This window comes from Chaetodon trifascialis, chromosome 2, assembly GCF_039877785.1.
Source record: "Chaetodon trifascialis isolate fChaTrf1 chromosome 2, fChaTrf1.hap1, whole genome shotgun sequence".
NCBI lineage: Eukaryota > Metazoa > Chordata > Actinopteri > Chaetodontiformes > Chaetodontidae > Chaetodon > Chaetodon trifascialis.
This window is the reverse complement of record NC_092057.1, coordinates 13,048,810-13,075,682: the sequence shown is the minus strand read 5'-3', so window position 1 is coordinate 13,075,682 and position 26,873 is coordinate 13,048,810. Positions and strand designations below refer to the sequence as shown.

At 43.4% G+C, this 26,873-nt stretch overlaps 1 protein-coding gene across 2 annotated transcripts in view; it reads right to left on the bottom strand.

Moving 5' to 3' along the window:
• The window catches only part of doc2g (double C2-like domains, gamma), a 35,159-nt gene extending 16,994 nt beyond the window's left edge, over positions 1-18,165 (bottom strand). Inside the window, exons 1-7 of one of the 2 annotated variants that reach the window (XM_070982369.1) lie at positions 17,976-18,165; positions 15,189-15,594; positions 14,593-14,672; positions 13,923-13,997; positions 7,828-7,937; positions 960-1,086; positions 599-655 (exon numbers count right to left, since the gene is read on the bottom strand). In XM_070982369.1, coding sequence (XP_070838470.1) covers positions 599-655; positions 960-1,086; positions 7,828-7,937; positions 13,923-13,997; positions 14,593-14,672; positions 15,189-15,576 — 837 coding nt within the window. In that variant the 5' untranslated portion in view covers positions 15,577-15,594; positions 17,976-18,165. Of the gene's footprint in view, positions 1-598; positions 656-959; positions 1,087-7,827; positions 7,938-13,922; positions 13,998-14,592; positions 14,673-15,188; positions 15,700-17,975 lie in introns of both variants that reach the window. The other variant, XM_070982377.1, reaches the window with a different exon arrangement.
• Between the last annotated feature and the right edge of the window lie 8,708 nt (positions 18,166-26,873).

Here is a 26,873-nt window from a genome sequence, read left to right as displayed (position 1 = left end):
GCGAAGTTTCTCCAAAGCACTTTTTCACTCATAGGAAGAGGAAAGTTGTGAATGTAATTGAAACAATGCAAGGCAGTAGATTAGCCGTGTTTTGTTCCAACATTTTCAATATGTATAATATGTAGGTGTGACTGTAGTGGCAACAGGAGTATTCAAATTAAAGTTTGTAATTAAAGGTCTTATCTGAGCCTTGCAAAATGATACTGCTGCCTTCTCCTTTTAATCTTCAGAGTGAACGATAAGTCTCAGCAGCCTAATCAGAGACCAAAAGCTATTAGCCTGTGTCTCTAAAATCATGACCAGAAATGAGATAAAGACCCCCAAAGGAGAAAAAACACTGGACCTGCATGTGTCATGTGAGTAGTTTTGCTTCATGCCTCAGACACATATACGGATTAAAAACGAATTGAAATTCTGAATTAAATTAATTGAACTTTCTTTTTCTTTAGAGATGGTGAAAATACAAGACAGATTACAAATGCTGAAAAGATAAGAAAATGTATTAGATATAGGAGGGTAATAGGAAATGAGAGAGGCATGTTTTGGTTGAAAATGGAAATAATAAGATTGGCGATGATAAAGCTGATGACAGTTTTACCTCCTCCTCTCCCACGACTGCCCCCTGTTCCACTGTTTGATTGTTAGTTTCTTTATTCTGATATGAGAGAGAAAGAGAGAGAATCAGACAGAGAGAGAGAGAGAGAGAGAGAGAGAGAGAGAGAGAGAGAGAGAGAGAGAGAGAGAGAGACATCATGGTTGTATCCCACAGAGCCTCCAGGTGAATATCTATTACAGTTTATGACGCAGCATTTGAAATTGATGTCTGATAGCCCCCAGGCCAACATGCACAATGGAAACAGGACACATCTTGATATATATGTTCCCAGAAATCCATTTGATATTTATGTGAGCAGTCTGTGCAAGGTCTCCCACACAACACACACATATAATATACGTACCTGTGCAATTCTCTCCAGGCCCATATTGTAACGCTTGCTCTCGCCCTCTCTCAGTTTCTTCAGAGCCACTCTCACCTCTCCAATGAATTCATTTCGTCCGAGTCTGTCCATGTCGCACACACACAGCCTTCATCCGTGGACAGCGCATACAGATGCAGAGATGGGGAAGAGAAGCGGTGAGTCAGAGAAAAGTTATGTGTGAGCCCTGCTGCTGCTTTGCTCCAGTCATTATTGTGAAGCAAGCACGGACCAAATATGCCAAATATATCCAAAGTGAATCTGAACAATCAATCAGCTCCTCTGTCTGCAACACAAGATGAGTTCCTGGTGGTTTCACATGAGCAGTCTCATGAATGCTGATAAGATGTGTGACTGCTGTAGAGAAAGAGGCTTTCCAAAGGATTTCAATGAATATCCTTCTTGGCTGATACTCCATCAGACACTAATTTGTTGTTATAGCAGCATGTAAGAATTAAAGTTTAAAGCAGGAATTGAAAGGACAGTGGTTATATCTTGTATACAGGTAAAGCACATTATAAAAGCTGCTGTCAATTCATGTGCATACATTTTGCGTTACATATATTATCTGAGCTGACTTTTGTGCTTTCAGTGTGATTTAAAGAGTTTTAAGATGCACTGTGGTACGCACACTCACAATGTCTCTGTGATTATGTATTTAGGCATAGCAGTCCTTGCGACTAAATACATGATCAGCATCAGCATGTTAGCATTTAGCACGTATAATGCTCGTCATGTTCGCCATTGTAGTTTTGCATGTTAGCATGCTAACATTTGCTAATTAGGATGAAATACAAAATACAGATGAGGTTGACGGGAATGTCATTGGTTTAGCAGGTATTTAGTCATAAACCAGTACTGGACAAAATAAAACTTGGACCTGATGATGGTCCAAGATGAAAAGCTAGTGGATCAACAGTGGTTAAAATGCATCTTCTGAGCTCCATTGATATCTACACCAAATTTCATTGCACAGACTCCCTTTTCTATTTTGTGTCTCCCTTTGGTTGCACTTTAAATGTAAAGAGAGACAACTGAATCAGTATCTTCTCCCTTATCACTACACTCTTGTGAAACAAATTCTTCCAAAGGGTGCACTCAGTTAAACTGATGGTGAGGTTTGTTGGAGGGTGAATATTATAATATCAGCTACAATACAGTCCTCACAGCCCATCACCTGCTGCAATATTCCCTCTGTGCTCAAATATTCCCAGATGGACTGATGCAGCTCTTGATTTCTTCCTTGCTCTTCACTCTCAACCTTTCCCTCTCACACACTCTTTCTCTCTACACACACACCTTCCCCCTCCTCGTGTTTTCTTCCTGTCTCTCTGACATTTGGACGTTTGACATGCTGGTTCCACCCTTTTAGTCATAACTGACGAGTATCTGTAGCAGAAGCTTCTGAATAACTGACTCATGACCGCGGCTGTCAGATGATTTTTGTGCCTTTGCTCTGTCATACATGTAGGGCGTCTGTGATGAGACGAGGGTTGCCGTGAAATGTGATCCCGCTTCCACCCGAACTTTTGGCTTCTGCTGTGCAAATGCTCCATCCGTTTCCTCACACCCTCTCCCACAATTTTCCGGCCTTAGAATTCCTCTAAAAACCAAACACATGTCGTGGAATCTGTTCAACCTGAGATGCCAAATTTTGTTTTATTCATCGACAAAATCCACCTCTTGAGCTACATCAGATTACCACCGCTCCTGCTTGGAGACTGCACTTGTATCTTGTAAAGTATCTCTCTAATGGTCTCAAATGAGTTACAACAAAAAAACGGACTTTGATGACAACAAAAATTACCTTGCAGTGGTATTCTTATAATTTCTTAAAACGGGCATTGCCATGTAATATACAACACTGTTTTAAAGTTTAACACCATATTACTTTTATTTCCATTTTATAAGAATTTGTGTGATTTGGGCATTACTTCCTGTTCCTAAATGTTTAGGGAACTCTTCTGTTTGATTGATTCAGTATGTTATATGTCAGATAAAATAAAGAAGATGTTAATATTGTGAAGATAACTTGCATGGCTACTTAAAACATACTCTACATTGATTTTTGGGGAAAATCCACTCCTGCTTGTTGCATCAAAAGAGATGCAAATTTACTGGAATTGAGTTGTTCTTTTTTTTTTTTTACTTCAATATCAATGTCTCAAAAGAATCAAAGTAGCCGTCTGTTGAATACTAATTGACTGATTTCTTATTACAAGTCTATCGTCATGCTAGCAGCTTTGTGAGGCTGTAAGAAGACACAGCAGTACTTGGAGCTAAATGTTAATGCCAGCATCCAAATATGCTCACAGTGGTGATAATAATATATTAGGCATGTACAATGTTTACCATGTTCACGATCTTAGTTTGCCATGTGAGCATGGCAGCGTTTGCTAATTAGCACTAAACACAAAGTAGAGACGGTAATGGCTATAGACTGTATAAAACATGGACACAGTTTCTGTGATGTCATAGCAATTTTTAGAACTTCTGCGTTGGCTTCATTTTTTAGTCCTGGATGTTTCCGATTGTGAATTACACATTGAAATTTGACTGGATGACAGCACTAGATGATTATTTCAAATCACCCCAAGGGGAGCATGAATGTCTGCATAAAAAAATCATGCCAATTCATTCAATAGCTGTTGAAACATTTAATTCAAAACATCATCGCCATCACTGAAGAAAAACTGAGAAGATCACCAATGTCATTAGGATTCATCATCTACTGACCATGAGCGTCTGCACAAAATTTCACAGCAATTCATCCAACCATTGATATTTCAGTCTGGAAATATGGCAAACTGAACAACATTGCCCCCCCATAGAGGCATGCTACAAACATAGAAAAAAAGCAAACAACCCCACTCAAACATATCATTTTCATCCTGACATCTAACACCTAATCACAGATTTTTTTTTCCCTCCAGACCACATCAATAGCTGACCATACATCTGACCTGAGGCATCCACTAGCTCTCTATCCAAAACCAAATCAAGTCCCACATTTGTCCCTATCTCCCCACATCCGAGGACAGTGCCAGTCTATTACGAAGCCTGACAGAGGGGCAGAGAGATAGAGGAAGGAATTGAGAGAGAAACTAGACCTGGCACTGACATCATGTTGGTAGTCCTTTAACACACGCGCACACACACACACACACACACACACACACACACACACACACACACACACACACACACACACACACAGGATCTCTTGATAGCTACCTCTCATCACAACACCTCTACATGCTCCATCCCTCCTCTGTTAACAGGCAGCCTGATCGTGAAGATGAGATTCTCCCCAAAGTCATAAATATGCAGTTCCCCTCATTTTTTAATGCATTGAAATGTACCAGAATGTGTTGTGTCATTTAAATCAGGGGAAGGATAGAGCTGCCACAGTGTCATTGTCACAGCTTTCTAAACAATTTGAAATCTGCCCAAAGGCAGAGACAGACTGCGGCTAGTAATAGAGAAATTTGGACATAATCTAAAAAATCATGTCAGCCTCACTGCAATCAAACAGTCTTCAGAGCAACTCAATCTGTATTCAGATATCAAAGGAGATTGATATATCTACTTGTTCCCAGTGCAGTTTCCCATGTTTCAGGTATTTTCTAGAAATTATTGACAGCTCACAAAAGCAGCCTTGAGACCAGCAGACTTTTACTGCAGATGATTAAAAGCTTTCCTTTAAATGAGTCAATTCTGATTTTCAGACTCATTAACAGACTAAATAACTTGCGATTTTTGCAGTGTATTCCAGTTCAGTTGACTTTTCAGTCAAGATCCCAGCACCTCGGGCAGCCTTGATGCACCAGTTGAAGGATAAGCCAACATCAGGCCAAGCATGAACTCTGGATTGAGGACATTAGTTATTAGTTTACTCAGCTGGTTCATTCTTAATAACAGAAAGGACCCCCAGTGGCCCGCAGAGATAAAGTGCACACTGAGGAATATGCGTGGTTGAATACAGAATATTAAAAAAAATTGATGCAGTCACAACTTGAGAGATTTTTTTTCTCCAAGCCATTTCATAACCACCTTCTATTTAACCGTCCCTCTCAATTTAAGTGCATTTTGCGTCGGCATAATGGCTTTATATAATCATATTAACGGCCAAAGAGTGACTGAATAGCAAAATAAATAAAGAAATGCACAAAACCAGTCCTGTCCCTCCACTTTAGACACCGCAGTACTGTTTTTACAGCATTTATCCTCCAGTACAAAGAGTGCAGTAGAATGGACTCGACACAAAAGAATTTTTTAATTATTCAAAGGTTTTTGGCTGCACTCCAGCTTTTATCACGCTCTCTGATATGGGCTTAAGTACCAAACAGTGGGAAAAAAGATTTTAGCTTAAAGATTGTCATGACATCCAACCCCATTTTTGATATAATTTATGGCTGGCAGTTTTCTGGAGTAGCCAGTCAGTGTAGATATATTCAACAACTGACTTGATTGACTTGAGTTAAACCCTCTCTCTCCTAATGGAGCACAGGTCATCCACAACTCCTTTCCTCCATTACTGCACTAGATTGCCTACCTTAAGCTTGAGAGATTCTCAGGAAACGATGCATGCAAATAAGTGACAACAGCTGGTTACTGTTTACTCTCTCCATCATGTCAGAGCTGTATTAAGTTACTGCCAGTGCGAACCGAACATTTCTTTCCATTGTCAAATGACAAGGTTAGCTCTGATTACAGTCACTCTACATAAACCTTTCTACAAAACAACAATTTTTCTGCTTTTTTTTCACGAGTGAATCATTTTTCATTTTTGCAGCCACAGTTAGCTGTTAAATGAAGAGCTGCAGGTGACACGCCACAGCAGCTTTACTGTGTGCTGCTCCGGGAAACTTCTCTTACCATGTGCAGCATGAAATCAGATAGTGGTTGTAATTATTTTTGACTGACTTCTTTATTGAAATGACATTTATTTGGCTGCACTATTAATAGATATGCCAGTTGCTCTTCTGTTAATTTTGAAAAAGTAGCTGCTGAAAAAGTGTTTGCTGTAGTATTAAGCCTCACTATGAGGGTATTGCAACTTTGAATTGTGATTACAATACCTAAATCAAAATGCTGGTTAGAAATAACCATTATTCTCACTTGAAAGCATATTCATCTTAACTAGAATGGCTTTGCTCTGACTGCAGCATGGCCCAATTTAACAATAAACTTTGCACTGTCCAGGCCTTCAGGCAGGTCTACAGAGAGGCTGAGTCTGGACAGAGTCCTCCTGCTCAGCGGCGCATAGAGCATGGGGATCAGAGAGTGCAGCACCTCCCTCCTCTGCGCCCCGCTGGGACCGACAGAGCAGGATGCAGCAGGGTACAGCCAAGTGAGTAAACGTCTCTCCAGGGATTCCTTTCTCTGTTTCTCCATTCTCTGACTGTTCGCTGTTTTCTGTGGAGTAATGAGAACAAAGTCTGTCTGTAGGCTGAGGCATGGTGCTGGCGCCTGAACGCATCGAGGGAGAGTTTGAACAGATTTTCTTCCTCTCTCCATCTCTCTGTGTCTGTCGCCTCCTTTCCCCACTTTCCTCGCTGTCAGGCAGCGTTCTATTCACTCCCGCTCATTTGCTGTCTTACGTATTTCTCGGTGTCCTCATTCTTTGTTTTTTTGGCTTCCCTTTGAGTAAACTCCTCCCGACCACTCGCCCATTTTTCTCAGCGAAGAGAATTTCCTCATTCATCACTTTATCTATTTCACTACTCTCTCTGTGACCCAGTCTCTCTCTCTTTCAACTGTCCCTTGGATTCCCTTCATCCCTCTGTCCTGTTATCTTCCTCAGTCTTGGCCTCCCTTGTTTCCTCTACCACACTGCCTTATCTGTCACTTGACATCATTCACGCTTTTCCTCCTGCTCTCTTTGTTGATCTTGGCAGTCACCTCTCTGTTTCTCTCTCTCCTCAGCTCTTGCTTGACACTGGTCACACTCCTCCCCCTCGTTTTGGCTTCCCAGAGCCCCCATGCTGGCTTGTGTCTGTGGGCTATGTCCTTGAACAGAGGTCAAGTGGGTTTCCTCTGGTTTGAAGGGTCTCTCCTCAAGCTGCTGTTTGTGTGTATACGTGTGTATTTTTGGAGAGGGAGAGTAAATGTTATTTCTGACTGTGTGTGTGGAAACGCTCAAGGACGTGTCTTTTTACGCGCGTGTATGTGTGTGCATGTGTTTTGTCCACATACAGAGTAGAGGCCATGCATGTTCTTTCCTGCCAGTGATTGCCCTTGACATACACACAAGCGGATAAACACACACCTGACTGCCTATATTTGTGTGTGAGGTGCAGATGAGATTCATGTGTGTGTATATGCGCTTCAGAGAGGGGGTGTGTGCGCGTGCCTGCATCTGAGCGCGTCTGTGCTCGTGTTTCCTCAGGATAAACAATACCATCCAACCCTATTATGAATCCGCTGAGCAAACTGACACTGATTGTGTGCAGCACACACGTTCACAAACAAAACACACGCGAAATGAATCAACTTACACATGCAGCATGACACAAGTGCGTCAGAGTTTTTGGGCCAAGATGGCTACGCTTGACCTCAATCAATCCATATGGAGAGCACTGTGGGAAGGAGGGGGCGGAGCCTTACCACACAGCGAGCACCTGAGCAGTTACCGCAGCAACAGCAAGTGGAACATTTGGCTGGCGTCGCCCGGCTGCAATAATGAATTACCTGGAAAAGCCCACTGGGAAGCATAGACGGCTGTTGCCAGTTCACTGGAGGATTGGACGCATGGATCTTCATCCCCCGCATAATAAACTGGTCATGTGGATGTCTGTGGAATAGTGCTAATTGGTGACCGCAGTGAAAGTCAGAGGTGAGCACCTACCTGAGTGTTTTGGTGGTCATGTCGGCTGCTGTGATGCCATGATAGACCAGCGTTTCGTTCCACACTGGGTTCAGCGTATTCTTCAGGGTTTTTGTGCGTAGCTTGTTAGCCTGAGGAGATAAAGAAGAAATATGAAAAGAAATATAGGGAAAGGGAAGGATCAAAAGAAGAAAAGAGAAATGAGGAATATTTTAAGGGCGAGGGAGCAAACTCGTCAGATCAGAACAAGAGGAAGAGAACAAAAGATCATGAAAAGGAAGCAAAATGAGTGACACCAAAAGATCAAGAAAGTAGGAGAGAGAGAAAAAGTGTGGGGAAACATCATTTATCTCTGTCCCTCAGGAAATCGCAGACATCTGCTGCCTACTTTGTAGAGGAGAGTGAGAGGACGCTAGGCTTCCCTCACTTCACCTGTCCGTCTGTCTCCTCCCCAACATGATAAGACAGTGCATTAGCACCAGCCAGACCTCCAAAACAAGCACTGTGTCTCAAACACAACATAACACAGCAGCCAATTAAACTGCACAACACAGTCAGCATGAAAAATTAAAGGCTTTCCAAGAGAGGAAATGCCCATGAGCCCTTAATAGCATCACCATCCATAAATAAAGTTAGCAGCCACTTGCAGTCTCTTTCCTGTGGTTGTCATTTGGATGTGTTCATCTTGTTCATGGTTTTATGTTTTAATATATGTACTTTAATGTTTATAAAATCCTTCGAGAAGTTGGGTTTGCATCCCAATATACTGCATTTTTACTGACTCCCTTGATACATACATTACTGCACACAACTGAAATTAGTTATGGACACATTCCTGTTATAAAATGTAGGTCAATAAGACCTTGTATAGCCAAAGGCAGAACTAATTGGCTGTTCTGAGCCACAGGAGTCGTCATCAGTGGTGGAAAATGTTTACTTAAATACTGTGAGTAGAATTTATTTAACAGCTATAGTTAGTCGCTGCAGATTTAGATTTTAAATACCTTTAGTGAGGGTATAGTTTTGATGAGGATTTTTTCCTCATCTGAAACAAATCCCACTAAAAGACAAAAAACAACAATAAATTGATCAAATTAACAAGTACAACCTTTCAGGTTTAAACCAAGAAGCACAACTTTAAGATCAGGCCTGTAAAATAAAAAAATCAAATTCACTCAAGGTCAGCATCAGAAGATGAGACAAATGTATGCAGCAGAGACTAGTGACCAGGTGTCAAGCAGGGGGCCATGCAGAAACAACAGCAGGAACATTAAAACAAAAAAGAAAAAAGAAGACAAAGAAAATGTGAAACTAGGAATTGGTTAACATTTTGACAGAACCTCCTCTCGGCACTAGACATCCCTCCAGGCAGATCCACCTGACTGCAGACAAACTCTTCAGTCAGGGCCATGTCTGAAATGCCCTGGGCCAGAACCCAGGGGTGCTTGTCAGGACCGTATCCAGGTACTCGAGATCCCTCCCACATAGACAGAACTTCAGGAGGTGCCTTACGATGAAGAATAGTCATCAGTGAGGCAGGAGGTTGCTTACTACAGCACTCTCACTTTTTCCTGGACTCCACCCTCAGAGGTAAGTACCACGGAGCACTGGAAAGGAGAAGGGAAGGGTTGTCTGTGTACTCTGGCCACAGCAGATGTTTGGACCAGGAGGCATGGAGGAGATGCACCACAGAGTTATCTTCATCTCCTGCTTCAAATGCTCCATCTGCCAACTGGACTGCAAATGGAAGTGGAACCCAGGGGAAAGGTTGATGTTGATGTCACTTATACGATTGCAAAACTCTTTCAAGGAAGAAGAGGTGAATTGAGGCTCCTGGTCAGAGACAATGTCTCTGACGAGACCATGCGGGCAAACAGCTTGTTGGAGCAGCAGTTCGACTGTCTCTTTGGCTGTAGATACCCGTAAGCTAGCGAGCAACAGCAGGCATGAAGGATGTGTCTATGTCTGTGTAAACACAGAGGAGAGGAAGAGATGGGACACTCTGTGACTGTCATCACCTTGGGATTGCCATTTGGATGCTGCCTGCACTAACAATGAACCACAAATATGGCATCTTGGAGAAATGGACCTCACACCTTGACGAACAGCTGGGTCTCTTGCAGTCTGCACACTGCATATGTTGCACATGTTCGTGCCTAGTCTTGTCACCCGAATATAAAGAGCAAACTTGTTCAGCTTGTCAAGTAGCAAGTAATTTACTCTGGCATCATAAGGAACTCCCAAGAGATCTGGATAAATAGATGCAGAGGTATCACTGGGAGTAGGAGACAAGAATAACCCAGAATAGGTCCTCTGGACCACTCAAAGTGTGGATTATATGATGATCCATGAAGAGTACTGAATGACTGGCAGTTGCATCTGAACGGTGAGTGTTCCTTGGTGATTACCTGACATACCCAGGCAGATGGGGACAGTCCTGTGAGTCACTAAGCAGAAGAGGTGTCCATCGAAGGTGTTTGCTTCCATTAGTTTGGTCAGGGGCTCCACGCCGATGCTCAGCTGAATGGTGAGTATGGTGTCCATAAAGCTGGCATTGGCAACAGAGTCAGCAAACATTGAATCTATATGGGTCTGGTCAAAATTTGCTGAGCATGAAGCATAAAATGGGATCGCTGATGAGCCCTGGCTTTTAGCAGGCAGGAAGAGATGACTGGTCTGGTCACAGTACAGGTGCCTCCTTGAGATGGAGTTGTCACTCCTCCTCCGAGAGCTGTGTCCAGCCAGGTTGCATTGGGTCAGGGGTGTTGTTCAGGGCTTCTGTTGCCAGTACTAGAAGGATGATGTGGTTAGGATATGTGTGGGGACGCATGGTGATGGTGCATGTCGGGGCCTGGCGGCTTGGACTCACTGGAGATGACTTTTGATGTGAACCTTCTTGACTTTGTTGGTTAGCATCTCCCACTCTGTGGTATCCCAATCCCTAGCTCTGCCCATTAGGTGGGAAATAATGTAAGCTACACGAGTTCACTCAGATGGAAGGTTGGGGGACTGGAAAGGCCAAGATACCTCAACATTTAGACCCTACTATGGGTAAAGCTCTAAAAATACTGGAGCCAACATTTCCCAGAATGCAACTCAGTACCGTCTTTTGTTAGACCCCCCTCTGCCTGGTAAATGCCCCCATCTCTCATACTGCACCAGTTTGTAATGCAGGCTGTCTAATTAATGACAGCTTACATCGTCAGGGTTATTTTTCAGGTTTTAGGGAGCAGCATTCAGAGTCATAGAAGAAATTACACAACTGCTTTCACAAACTCATGACGACTAAACTGAGCTTAATGTGTAACATCTGTTAAGTGCCTCTTTAAAAATGCCTCAATGAGCAACACTGTTGGGTGACATGTACCTGTAGTTTATTTTAAGTAAATCCCATATGGGCTGTCCAGACACCATAAATACTCATTAGACCACCAAATGTGTACTTATCCACCACTGAAAATAGTCTCCAACAAATGCACTATTTACTCCTGTTTGGGTAACTTTTGATAAAAACTACCTTTTAGGAAATTATTCATCTTTTGAAGGACAGTATGTCTTGACCTATTTTTGAAAAATGAATATTTTCAGCAGAAACAATTTGGCTCAGGGCTAAATGCCACAGATTGCCACAGAAGAAAGCACTGAGAGATCAAACACATAGTTGATTTTGCCCCTTTTGTGGCATTAGTTAAAAAAAAAAAAAACAGATTTATGATATATATCATATATATATACACATATATTTATATCGTATATACACACGCACACACACACACACACACACACTCTCTGAATGTCCAGCTGGTAAAGAAATCATGTCAGCCATTCTCTCCGATACTCCTGCTCGTGTCTGAAGCGTCGCAGATAACCACCTCATCTCTCTATCTGTCTTTTCCTTTCTGCCACAGCCAGCTTCTTGCTAACGCCTCAGGGCCAGATGCTGAACCCTCCCTTCCATCTTCTTTCTCTTCGTCTGTTTTTGTCCCCATATCCTATTGTTCTGCCTGTGCCACCTCCCCTCTTCCTCCCTTTCCTCCCATCACTGTCCCCTTTTCATTCCCCATTTTCTGCTGGAAACTTTTAGCTTATCTACAAGAGTCAGCCCTCCAGAGCTTGCTCCATGAAGGGAACAAGTGTTTTCGATTCATGTCGTTGTTTGATTCATTAATGTGCAGTAGGAGCCATGCACAGGCAGAGTCACGACTCGCAGTGGTGTTTCACTGCTGTATGTGCTCCAGCGTAACTCAATGGCACAACTACTTCTCAAATTATCATCACTCCTTATTGACTGAATTGGGCTGATTTTCTGAGCACATACCTTAACACATGCCACATCTACAAACACAAACACTTGTTCCCTCTTCCTGCCCTCTGTCACTGCCTGCTTCTATTTTCCCTCTACACCGGTGCTTTTGCATCTGTTTCTAAATGTTTTATCTCTTGCCCTCCATCTGTCCATCACACTCTCCCTCCGTTTTCTCAGTCTGTCTGCACAGATCTTTTTACATATTTCACAGTCCTTCTCTCTCAATCCCTACTTCCCAGAGCTTTGGATAAGGAGTCTGGCTGTGAGCAAATTTTCCATGCACCCCTGTTAGGAATGAACAGATGAAAATACCACTGACCATGACAGAGGCACTGGCAACTCCTCTGTCCATGCGTGTTTGTGTGTGAGAATGAGAGAGGGAGTGATAGAGAAGGAGGGACTTATGGAGGGAGCATCTCTGTGTGACTGTGACTAAAGCCTTAGCATGTGTCTGCCCATATGCAAGGTCATGCGCCACATGCACTACAGTGTGTGTTTGACAAGGCAGCATGCTCGGCTGTGTACTGGTTACAGAGCGAGTGCTGGAGGACATGAGGCTGAGAAAGGGGGCAGATGAGTGGGACCTCTTTGTGTGCCTATGCTCTCAATATTTTGAAAACTCAGTTATTTGCAGAAACCTTTTGTGTTCAGGATTACTCATTGAACGTGCCAAGAGTAGGTGTGTGAGTGTGTTTCCATCATCCTCACTTCTACATGTGCACGTGCCCACTTTTCCAGTGACGTGTCCCTCGTCTGTGGGCATTTAACAAACGGCAGTTCATGGGTACTTACCTACTCATTGACGCTTTCTCTGCGCCCCCATCCCACCACCTCTACCACCCCTCTCCCCCCCATCAACACTCGCCTGTTGACGTGAGCCGTGTAACAATCCTCCCTGTTTCCATGACAACCACCTGCTGCTGTCCTCCCCTCATCTGTCTCCCCCTCCCTCTCTTTCTCCACTCCCTCTCTCTCTCTCTTTCTCTCTCCCCCCTTTCCTCCCTCTCAGTTGTCTCCCTTCTCTCCGCACACTGTTGGTATTTCAAGGTCAAAGAGGGTCACAGCCAGATAGTGAGATAGAGACAGAGATAGGGGTGGAAAGTGGGGAAAGGAGAGTGATAACAATGGGAGAGAAGACAGACAGAGGAAGGCTGGAGGACAAAAAACCCCAGACGTTGTTATTGTTAGCACCTTAGACCTCAGACAGTTGCCTCATTCAACCTATCTTGGCTCGGCGTGCTCCCTGCGCTTATCATAACCTCATTTCGTGTCAACCTTGAGCCAAAATGGCCGACAACAGGTTGCATTCTGCCGGAGCTGGGGGTTGCTGATGTGGTGAGCCTTATCTTCCCTGCTGCTGGAGCTGAAAACAAGACAAGAGCTGTGCAGCAGACCACGACGTGTTTGTGCTCGATAAAGCAGCACATTGGACGAGCCACATTAAGTAGCAACCAACCAAAATGTGCCCTGCTCAACGGCTCAGAACGACACACTAAATTAGCTTGCTGCCATGTTTTTACGTTTTTTTGCAAGAGCGTTTTGACCTTTTTGTGGCATCTGATAAACAAGAATCAGCAAGGGAGGCTATTATTTACAAAAACTAAACAATTCTTTTTTTTGTTTTTTTGTTATCTTCAGTTGAATAATGTATGAATTGTTTGCTATTTTTAGTTTTTTTAGCAAATTATGGTCTTGTGCCGGCAGTTTCCGTGTGATGTGGGGCTTTCCTGGGGGAGTGTCAGTGTGTGGGACGGCCCAGTGTGGTAGCACGTTACGTTAATTGCCACTGAGGTAAGGTTGGAACAGTGACCTTGCTAGCGCCGGGGAGAAGATGAAGCTTGACGTATGGATCGGCCAGCCCATTGGAGTCCATGGCTTTCAGTCCCTGTGGACACAAGCAGACACACACACACATACCATAGTGTCAAAGGTGACGTCATCATGCCCTCAAACACTTCACACAACTGACAGGGTCAGAAAAAGACAGTGACTATGACAGACCTCCTCTACTGTAGTTACATCTCAATAGCGCCTCGGGGTGTTTCTTTCCATGCCTCTATTTTCTACCCTCCTAGACTCCTTTGTGTTGTCCTCATGGGAACCGTCCAACGCAATTTACATAATTAACATTACACAATATGTAATGCAAGGCTTGTGTCCTTGTACGATGGCCACACCAAATGGGTCTGCCACAGCAACGGAGAAATGTTATCCGACATTTCTTAGTGCCGTGAGATGATTTGTTGTTTTGAATTGACAAGCTGCTGGGGATGTGCGACAAACACGTCATTTCATAAAGGTTGAGAGAAAGCAATCTGACGTCTTGTGCAAACATAAAAGCATTACAGGAGAATTGTTTTCACAGGGCTTTCAAGGAAGATTATGCAACCAGACAGACAGACAGACAGACAGACAGACAGACAGACAGACAGACAGACAGAGATCTGTCTATATGAAGAACATATAGAAAATGTGTGTACCTTTGCCTTGTGAATTGTACAATGAAGACAGTTGTTCTCCTGATCAAAGAGCAGGCTGAACTCTAGCGTTCCCAGGTAGGCTGAAAGCAACACAAACCATGGCCATTACTGCCGGTAAAGGGACAGACACTCTCAGTCAGTCACACACACACTCAAAAGCTCTGAGTCATATTTGTAGCAGATGGCCTCTTAAAAACACGGCGCTGCCTAATATGAATTGATCTGTCTTGTTTGATTACTGTTTGGGAATGAGCAGAAACTTGCAGGCTGAGTCCTGCCATTGCAACACTGTCTAATAAATCATCGGCTGCTCTGTGTCACACACAAAGTGGGAGTGACAAACACTTTTGGGAAAATGCTTGAGTCCACATTTACTCTGCAAGCATATATTTTGCTTCTGAGGAAAATGCAGAAACTTTTTTTGAGTAAAAAAACAAACATACGACTGTCCTCTCCAAAGTTTTAGAATTGGAAGTGTTGTTTTTCTGCAGTATGGCCTCATGATTTGAATAAACAGGCACACACAAACCAAACACACACTGAACAAAGAACAACTTTTCCACCACAAAACTTGGTTCACCCTCCTCAGAACTCACTGTCATCGTCATCGGAGTCGAGCGCCTCCTCCCTGTCTCCATCGTTGCTCTCCCTCCTCTCCCCATCCTTGTATCCCCCGCCCGTGTCCCCGTTGAAAGTCTCCTCTTTTAGGATCTTCTTCTCCCTTGGAGGCGGAGGCGTGCAGGGGTAGTCGTGGAATCGTGGGAAAAAGTCTGAGATCTGTGGGATGGGGAGGATGGGGCCTGGGCACACATTGATGGCAAAGTGCTCCTGCATAGAGATCTTGACCGGCGAGGGGGGAGGCAGGGAGGTGGAGTGGGGTGTCGCCGAGGGGGAGGAGGCAGACGAGGAAGGGCTGGAGGTGGAGGAAGGGGGGATGGCCAGGTGGGAGGTGGAGGGGGGCGGCGGGGGTTTGGACACGCTCATGAGGACTGTCGAACGGGACTGTGGGATGACAATAAAGGAGTGAGAGGGAGAGAAAAAGAAATGAATGCGGAGGGACAGTGACAGCTGGGATCATAGCAGAGGGGAGGAACAAGAGGCTCAGAACTAGGAGAGAAAAACAAAACAACGGTCACATCCTCTGTCTCGTCTGACTTTCCAACTTTTCCATTTCTGTGAGTTTGGGAAGCAGCAGCAGGGGTCAACGTTGGCAATGAGCTGAAATTCACAGCACATCTAAAACATCCTGGAGGAAACTGAAATATGCGCCTGTTCTCGTCAGTTGATGCAAACCTGACTTCTCAACAGCCAAAATAGAACTTGCCAGAACCTTTGGCACTTCAAGTGTGACTCACACATTGTGTCAGCACACCAAGTCAGTGCTCCAAATTAATATTCAAATGTAGTGGTGTGAAGCATGAACAAGTGATGTCACTCGTGCATCTGCACTTCACTCTAATCCCTCCCTTATCTCCCTCTTTCACTCCTCTCTCTCTCATCTGCAAGTCCCCTGAGCAATATTTACATAATACTATTTGAAGCCTTTCTCAGTCCTTAGCGTATTTGTCACTAAATGAAGCGTAATAACTGTTGGTAAACTCCAAGCCAAATGCTATCATTTCCTATTTTCCTCAAAATGATTAAGAGGGACTCAAGACATGTTTTCTCATCTGCACTCCCACAGTGCCACTGTCTCGTTATTATTTCAAGGGCTAGTTTGATTTCAGTGATCACAGGGATGAACTTCAAGCCGCGATGTGGCAAAGTTTCCTTTGTTTGCTGGTGCTGTCCCAGATTAAGAAAAGATAGAAAAATGAATTAGGTAATGAAGTAAAACATGCAGCCGGCTGACGCAGAAGCAGATCCACGTCACTGACAAGCACTTTCACTGTACGTCACAAGTAAATCACCGCTGTGAACACTGATACTGTACATGTGAGGATGAAAGTTACTTTGAGGGTCATTTGAGGATGAACGTCACTTTATCATCACCTCTATATTGCAAATGTCCATCATGTCGCTGCGGTTTAGTTCAGTTTGTGACCTTTCCTCTATGTCTGTGCATTTTGTATTATGTTTAGCATGATGTCACAATTTTCATGTCTATTCACAGACTCTTTGAGCTCTGTTCTTTGTCTTGCGTTGCTTTGATAACTCACAAGTCAAGGTGCTGACATTCGGGCTATAACGAATAGTTATTATTTTCATTATCAGTCACTCTATCCTTCTTAGAAATGGATTTGTCATTTCATTTCGGGTATAAAACGTCAGAAAAGAGTGAAGGATGCCCGGCTCAAGTTCTCAGAGCCCAAGCTGATGTCTTTAAAATGCTCATTTTGTCTGACTAAAAGCCCCAAAGACATTCCATGTCTAATTATGAGACAGAGAAACGCAGCCAATTCCTCACATTTGAGAGGCTGGAAACAGAGGATGATTGGCATTTGGTTGAAAAAAGACCTAAACGATCAGTCCCTCATCTAAATTGTTGCAGATGAGTTTTCTGTCATTCAACTAATGAACTGTTCGGCTCTGGTTACCTTCCACCCCGCTTTCATAACAGGCAAATGCAAATGCTGTCTGACCAATTTGATTTGCCTTTGCCACACTGTCATTTTTGGACAAGTTCAGCATTGAAGTTTTGGTTTAAATGATCTTACGTGTCATCATATACAGCATGCATGTTGACTGTGCGTGTGCCTCAGTTGAGGAAAATCAGACACAGAATAAAAAAGACACTGAGGAAATTCCTCAGGTGAAAATTGTGAAGATTTTGTTGACTTTGTTTACATCAGTATAGCTATAACTCACCTCTCATGCACCATGAAACAAATTGACTCTCATCTAACGCACACTGACATGCATGTGTACATACTGGACGCACACTGAAGTGTTTGTTATTCAGGCACACCATTTATACCCCAACAGACCCTGACTTAACTCAGTTGTGAACTTACATGTCCAAGAGCACATCCCTCCCTCCTCACTTTACTAAGTTACGGCACTTAAACAGACACTCTCTCTCTCTCTCTCTCTCTCTCTCTCTCTCTCTCTCTCTCTCTCTCTCTCTCTCACTCACACACACATATACCCCCACACACACACACACACACACACACACACACACACACACGTGTTAAGACCAGATAAAGACCCCCAGACTGCCCGCTCCTATCTTCAATACACACTCAATTCATTCATTCACACCGTTCTTATGTAACAACGCCAAATCCATCGGTACCCACATACGAATCATCACTTGCAGCATGTTGCTCACAAAGTCAGTCGCTCTCACCCGTCTAGCATACGGTGCAGGGGACGCACATGCGAGCACATGTGCACACACACTCACACACACACGCATAAATATAGCCACAAATACATACCCAGGGACAGTCTTCATCTCTGCCAGCACTCCATCTTGCCCGCTCTCACGTCCTGTTTCTCACACACTGAGGAGCATGCAGACCAGCTTTGAGTCAATATATCCCTCTGTACTCTCTCTCTCTCTCTCTCTCTCTCTCTCTCTTTCTCTCCTTGTCTCTGTTTGCTCTCCTCTCCTCTGTCCCTCCCTCTTTCCCTTCCCCTGTAGTTGTGACGTATCTGGTTAAAATCCCCGTCAGTCCTTTGCAGACTGTGCATATAGTGCTGTCAGTCATTTCTTCAGCATTCGGGAGATTTAAGGAAACCCAGGGGAAAAGAAGCGTGTGTGTGTGTGTGTGTGTGTGTGTGTGTGTGTGTGTGTCTTCATGGTGTTGGTGGTGGGTGAGGTGTGTATGGGAGGGGGTTCATAGATAGAGAAAGTCACAGACAAGCAGAACAAGACGGAGAGACACATGAGGAGACAAACCGACATCACACAGACACACAGACAAACACAAGGAGACACCAGCAAAAACAAACACACAGGGAGGCAGATAGATACAGTAGATGGAGAAGAAAATGGGTTTGAAAACATTAAACGCACACGAAAGGAAATATTGCCTTGAGATGGAAAAAAAAAAAACCCGAGCCGAAGGACGGAGAAAGGAAATTAAATTCAATGTGTTGACTGAGCTGAACAAAATACTCCGCCAGCCATACAATCACGCCACCAGATTACTTTGTGTTGGCTACGACTCCGGCCAATATCAGCCAAGAATATGTGTGTTAGTGTGCGCTTTTGTCGGAATGCATCCGACTGTGGCAGCTCTCATAGCATCGTCTGAAATAAAATAAACCACAGACAGCAAAACATCAATAACACTGGACCTGTGCAGGATGACACTGAGGCAAACTACTGCTGGAACACAAGACTGAGCGGAGGAGACGGAGAGGGAATGGATGCACGTTTACAAGACAAATACTGAGTGCTTATCCCTGATGTTCTGTTTGGGGTGACTCTGTATGGTTGAACACAATGAACTTGACTGCTCTGTGTATCAGTGATGGATGTTGATAGTACATTTTACACAGTTTTAGAGTTTTAAAAGGGAGTTAAACCCATTTGGGGTCTAATTGATCCCAAAGATGAGCAGCATCAGTAGGATAACATAGTGTAGATTTCTTGTCATCAAAGGGAAAGGGAAGGGTTACCAGTTAAATACTTTTCTACATATGGGGTTTAATAAGGTATGAGGAAGGCGAAAAAATGGTTGATTATTACTCATAAGGAAAAGTCTCAAACGAGGGAAAAAGAAAAAGTGAACAAAGCCGAAAAACGTGAAAGGATTAGAAATGGACATAATAAACTTGTGGGAAATGAGCTAAAAAGGCACTTCCCCTTTGTCAAGTAGAACAGGAGAGCTCCTTTGATTAGAAATGGCAGAGAATAAAACATGTCAGTGACGTGTTTCTGGTTAGAAAAACCATCAGAGCACAAACTGACGACTGTGTAATTTTCCATGGCTGAAAAGTAACAGATGAACAACAGCAACCCTGGTCAATTAAATATAATGGTCATCTGGAGGAAGATGTGAGGTAAATACATGCGGATGCATGTGCTCATCCAGTTGTGAACACTTTGATTTACTTTGCGCATCTTATTACTATCAGAATCACCTCATCAATATTGTGCTAACAGGCCATTACACTGCATATTCATTAATTTGCAAAAAGAACATGAGGGCTAAATGAGTTGAAATGAGATAAATGAATGCTCAGTCTACCGATGCCAAACTCTAAACTATAAATAGGTGCTTTAGACATGGGCTACATGCTTTAAGTGGCTTAAAATGAGTGCAGAAGTGCTGCTGAAGTATGAGTACCGCTGTTTTTGGCTGAAGAGGAGTTCTCTCACAGTGATGCTGGTTTCTGCAGAGCTGCTCATCCCTTTGGTAAACAACAAATGTGGATAGGTGAGCGTTTACTCCACCCACAGCAGCAGCAGCTATCAGACAGCTGCAGAGCTCTCACAGCTGACCTGCTGACCATCAAAGCTCTCACACGCTCTCCATGTGGCTGGCCACCCAAGAAACACGCTGCAGTCTACCAAGGGGGCTCTTACTGCAGTCTCAACAAGTTTAGGTCAGGGGTGACCTAAACAGAATTTCAGATTTCTCATGTTTTCTTGCAGGGTTGGTTTTCTGAAATGAAAATGAAATGAGATAAAATTCTCAATTGGCCTTAGTGGTCGCCTGTCGCCTGTAGCCTGTAGCCTGTCAGGGTTGGAGCTCCGACTGAGGACACTGAGGTCATGTCCTGTTTACATTCTGCAGATATGGTGGGTATTTTTCAGGCTGATGCCAGTATTTTTAGACTCAGTATTTCGCCTCTAGATTTTCATTCCTGGCAGTGTGGCTAAGGCTTTTAAACAGAATTTGGACCTTTTAGTTAGGAAATAAACCATCATAAGCACGGACTATAAGGAAAATGAAGACAAATTTTCATTGAATTACTTTCTAGTAAAGAAACAGTCCTAGATTACATCCAAAAATACAGACTGGACAATCTATCTGTGTATTTTTGTTGCTAATTTGGGTGAAGGGTGATTACTGACTGAGCATGTCAAGCAAAAAGGTCTGTGAAATTAAGCACAGCACATCGGGAAAGAAAATGATGCAATGTCAAAATACAGAGTCATTCCCATTTACACACGATTCCTAGCTGGTAAAGTCTCCACCTGCCTCCAACCAAAACCCCTGAGCAATTTATTTTTCAGTTAGGTTGAAAAGTGACTCACTAGTGACTCAAAAGTGACTTCAAATGACTCACTCAGTGTTCTGTGAAAGGAAAAGAGACAACATCATAACCACAGATTGACATAGCGGTGAGTGAAGTAATAAGTACATTCGACAGGCGCAGGTTTAATTGACACCGTTTTCCATCCACAGTGACACCAAACCACATGGATTTGTCTGGTTTACCCTGTCCAGGACAGTTCTGAGGAAGAAACGCAATCAATTGTGCTTGAAGAATGAAGTCTGGACAATGGCACTGCAGTATTGATCTTTCTCAGGGGTAAACATTAGGTAGATGGATATTTAACACAGTGGCACTGCCCATGAGCTGACAAAAGTAAATAATAGTCAGCAGCATCCAAAGACAGAAAAGGATGTGAGATTCAACCCAGAAGAATGAAGTCTGATGATCGAGCAGGACTGATAGGGACAGATAAATATTATTTAGTAAGCCTGCATTGTTTGCATGAAAAAAATCATCAAACCCACCTCAGCAACGAATAACAGAAAGAGCAAACGAAAAATGAAATCCATGAGCAGACCAAAAATCCATCCAGAGGCCATACATCCCTCAGCCTCCTTGTCAGCATGATTAAAGCATCCACATCGCTCATGAGTATAATATAAATAATAAACATCTAGAATGAGAGAGTGAGAGAGACTGGTGGGAAAGAGGGAGAGGGGAACACCAATTTGTGGAGGAGCATTCATCCAGTCCTTCTGCATGGCAAGATAATCTCCTCCCATTACTACCGCACAAAGCAGTGCAGGTTTTCCATTAAGTGTACAACCACAGCCTCCCCAGCCTCTCAGCCAGCCATTAGCTCTGAGATTAAGTAAACCTCTATTTACATACTGTAGCACTACCGCATGCTGAATTTTTCAACGTTCGGCACCAGACGAGACCAAAATGGGAAATTGCATAAATTTCCTGATAGAGATCAAAGGAACTGCTCGCCCTATCCTACACTTGTCCTTGAAAGTTATGTGCAGGCATATCTTGAATTCCTGAGTTATTCCTCTTACATAATGCAGTGCAGAATGTGTGCTGCAAGAGTCTGTATGCGAAAAGTCCAGATGAACTGAAAACTCGTTTTGGACAAGAAATCAGCACATAGCTCACAGCATATTCTCTTTTTTTTTTTTGGCTTGTGTGCTCGGTCAAAACTGTATTTATTAAAAACAAGAAATGTGTTTTGTTCATTTTCGTGCACTGATGGCGTTCACTGCATTGGTACACTTTCCTTTAGAGACTACAGTTACAATGCATTTAAATAGCAATGTTTTTAAAGGAAATTGGAGATGACTGATTGATTTAATTCATGTTCGTGTTAACTATTTAAAATTGGAGTTGGACCTGCTCTACACGCACTAAAGTTTGCTAAGTTTGCATTAGCCGGACCTTAAGCTAATGCTAATACCAGAACAAGTAAGACAGTAGCAACAAAAGTCCCGATTGTAGTGAATTAAGACTTATGACTGCAGCTTTTCATTTATAAGAGGAAAACTGTTTTATTTGCACTTTCCAAGTTACTTATTCTCCCTTTAAGTAAAGCACATGCATCTCAGTGAGCAGCCGCCAGGGGATCGCTCCTCGTTAATTTTCCTCGAGTATCTGACTAATTGGTTGAATGGCATTAAGATCGTTAAGAGGCGGTCATCGCAGTCTCAAAGTGACGTCAATCACAAGGAACTGAATTAATTGAATAGGCAGTGTGATGTTGGCGAGTGCATTTTTTAACAGGTGGCTAGTTGTTGACGTTCCCCCGGGGTGGCAGTTGGTGTCACAGGTGCTGCTTGCGCTCCACATCACTCTGCTTCGGGGGAAATCATTGGTCGTGTTGGCAGAGAGTGCTGTTCTGTCAAGGTGCATTATTCTTCTCACCATGCGCCATGTCTCCAACTTCAGCCCCGCATGGCTTCTGGCCTCACACAAGAGGCATCTCCCTCCCATCGCTGCTATCATCTACCACCAGCATCACTTTCCACTTTCACCTTTCCCTCATTTTATCAGTCTTCCTTTCCCTCTCTTAGGGGCTGTTCTAACACAGACAGATCCCATTAACCCTATTGTGACTCGTCCTTAACTCTGACAGGCAGGGGCACACACAAAAAGAACAGATGTGTTTATTTATTTTTTTTTTTAATCTAAATTCACACACAATGTCACTGAACAAGTTTTCATTTCTCGAACGATTCGTGACAAGCCCAGCCTAAACAAAGAATGACCCCTATCAGAAAAAATGACAGACTGACAGAACGATATTCCCTCAGGTTAAATTCTGTTTATTATTTTTTATTTCATACTTGTCCCTCTTGCCATTTTTCGGTTTATGTGTGCTCCGGGACAAAATGCACGAGTCCCTCTAACACTGAAGCGATGTTGTTTTCATCTCAGCTCCATGTTTTCATAGAGCATTTTAGCCCCTAGTTTTGCTAGAAACAAGCATTGGATTTGAAGCGCAGCGAGTCATCTTACTCATGAGGTTTGAGCTTGTCTTATTTCTTGTTTTGTCTCCCATGCGGTTAAATCACTCACCCGCTGATGCTGATCTCCAACCAGCCCGCTCTGAAGCAAAGCACAGCCATGTTATGTTCCACTTGACCTAATTTTATCCTGCATACATACTGTGATACATATTTTCTCTTTCCCCTCTTCTTCTGTTCCTCTATTTTTCCTCTGCTCCTTTTGATGAATGGCTTTGCTTTTTAGGATAAACGACAGCTCCGTGATTAATTGTGTGTGCACTTTCACTCTTTCGCCTCCTCACTTCGTTTTCACTTTCAATTTCTGTTTCGCAGCCCTGTGGAACTACAAACATCCTATCTTTACCTGGGTTTGCCCCATCAGCATATTCCCATAAATAAAAGAGGGAGAGAGGTGGAGATGGAGCGGAGAGGGGTGGAGGGAAGTGTGGCCCAGAGGCAGGGCAGTAGGCATGTGCGAAATGGAGGGGTGAATGGATGGAGAGGGAAGGGGAGAGACGAGCCAACTGCTCCAGATCAGGAGTGTGAAGGTGACTGCAGAGAATAAGACAGAGAGAAAAAGAGATGAAATGAAAAAGAGCAGAAAATAGACAAAGAATTTGCAAAAAAAAAAAAAAAGATAGGATAGAGAGATAAGAGTAGAAAGAGACATGAAATAAAAATGCCAGACAAGCAGGGAGGAATTGACAGGTCTGATGGATGAAAAGGTGGATTGCATGAGGATGTCAGAACAATTCCCACAGCAGGAAATGAAATCCACGAACTAAACCTTCAGATCCCCAAGTCATCTCATAATTTGGAGAAAAATGGCCCCCACTATTGCACCATAAAAGGGGCGTAAATGCAGTACATGACAGGAGAATGCACAGCAGAGCAGGAGATGACGGAGGGACACGGGGGCGTTTTGAAATAGCAGCGATTGTAGCGAGGTGTGCAGCCAGTGCCCCGTGGCAGGACGGCATGTGGTGCTTAATGAGGCAACAGTGCAAGCAATTAGTCCCTGATATGACATTATCAGTCACCAATAAGTGAACACACCATTAACCATGAGACCCCTCCAACAGACCCTCATCTTCTGATTCTTGCTCACAAACAAAGAGCACATGCATGTGTTCCTAAACACAGAGTCCAATTATTTTTAATGGACTGGTACCTATTGATGATGAGCATGTGCATACGTTCAGACAGAGTGGGGTGCCACACGGCTCAGAAAGCATTCTTAAAACCCCCATATTGTTCTGAATATAAGTTGATATTTTTTTCTGGAAATTTGCATTTGGAAAAAGTGGGGGTCACCTGATAATCGAGAGTGTCCTCCTACACAAATGGCTGCATTTTGGGTTGTTTGTAACATTATACTTGTTAGGCTGGGTGTCTTTTAGAGGTAGTCAGCCCTAAAAGTCTCTCGTTCGCCCAAGTTCAACATACAGGAATTTCTCTTGGCTTGTGCAATGTGTTTTACTGCCATGAAGGAAATAAATTTATGAGGGGTGCAACAGAAATGAAAGCATCTCCTGATGTCAACTGCAGAAACACACCGTCGACCGAATCCTCTGCCAAGCAGCCAAGAACTGCCGGTGCCACAGATGATGAGGAGCTCAAAAAGACAAAGAAGACAGTGTCTGTCTGAGACAATCTGTGTGACTGCTTCCAAGAGCCTGCCAGGAGAAGGGGTGCGCATGTGAGTCATAGAGAAGATACACAAAATGTGGGATTTACATTATGCTTTAATGGAAGTATTTCATGTTTGACTTTCAGGTCTTATAATCAGGGTCATCCAATGTTTGGTTCAGTGCAGTGGATTTCTTCAATGTTGTCTTCGATAATAACTGCTTGCACTCTTTGTAAAGGTGCGTGTCCATCGAAATGTCAGTGGCAGAGCAAAGCAGTATTAAATTAATGTAATTTCCCTGTGTCAGAGACGGAAAACTGCCCCTAATTTCATTGCGTCTACCCAGCATGTGACCTTATAATTAGCATTTCCAAGATTTGGCAACATGACGCTCAAAACTGCACCACTGCCTCCGGCCAATCCTAGCCAAGCCAAATAAGTTGATTTCCACTTAAGTAAACAATTCAGAGGTCTGCACTCCATTGGGAGCTGACTGGTGCATGAAATTCGACAACATTATTGCACTACCTTGTCTTTTTCTGTGAAGGTAAGGGGTGAAATAAGTTTCCACTTCTTCGAAAAAAGCAAAGCGCTAAATAAGGGCTTTGAATGGATGCACTAAGCATATTTGAGCGTGGCGAGGGTCTGATCGCGCAGGGGAATACGTTTTTCAACAGATTCCCACTGCAGCACTGCCTCGCTGGTCCAGGAGGGAGGCAGAAAGGGGGAGGAAGACAAAGCGAGAGAAACAGAGACGGGGAGAAAGCATCAAAATTAGATTATGCCTTACCTGCAGTTTTCATTTTCTCACGAGTGCAAGAAAGTTTGTTGCTCTACTTACTGGACTGTCATCCACCTGTTACAAGTAGCTTCAGTAGACCCTGCGACTCATGCATCTGTAAAATCACAGCATATCTTTTTTTTAAAACGGCAAGGCGGACAAGATTCAATAAATTTAGCATTTTTCCACATTGGAAAGCGAGGTGTGACATTTACAAGAGTTGTAGGTCACGCAGCAGGTTGTGTCCAGTGAAGTGTGACAAAGTTCAGACACTGACCACTGCAGAGCAAAGCAAAATGCCAAGGAGAAGACAACAGTGTTTGCATGGACAGTTACACCGCGCTACTAACATGCACGCGCTGAAGACACGTGCGCGTTAGGGATAAGTCGTCGGTCAAAAAACAGTGTGGCGTTGAACTGAAAATGGCCCCTGGGACATGAAATCCCTCTACATGCTTTGCCTGACTTAACTAACAAACAGCAGTCAATCAAGGGAGGAAACACTCTGTGACGAAAGGAGGGACAGAACTGTCACTCAGTTATGTGTATATGTACAGTATACACACACACACACACACACACACACACACACACACACACACACACACACGTCAGCATTACAAAGCCTCTTTAGCTTAAACCAAAAAGAGTGATTCCACTGTCATTATACTGGTGACATTTGGCATCCCACGTACAGTATCAGGATGTGGGTTCGTCACTTCAGGCTTAAACAGGCGTCTGCATTTTTTTCAGCGGTTAGTTAATTAACTTTTTGAACCTTAAATTCTCCACTCCTTTTTAACACTCACTGCCATATATACAGCACTGTATATATTCTTCATCCACTTGCTGTATTCTTCATCCACTTGCTGACTCCTCAATAACATGACATGAGGACTTTGGCCTGATGCTCCAGTGAAGCTCCAAAGATGCGATGGTTTAATAGCTGCACCATTAAGTTAAGTTTTGCTTCATTGCATCCACCAGGCTCACTTGTGCTTCCCCACACCTTTCCAAACTGTGAGATTTTGTTTTATACATTATATTGACTTTATTTATGAGATGTTCCTGGCTGCCTTTCCCCCTGTCCAGGTTGCTGACCGTGTCCTGATGTGGCATTCCTCCAGCAACAGAAAGCCCAGGAACTGACTCACCTACAGTATGACTTTACTTTTTCTACCATGCCCCTCCCCTCCAGAGGCTCATTGAACTTATTTTCACTTCATATTTTCCCCCTGCTCATCAA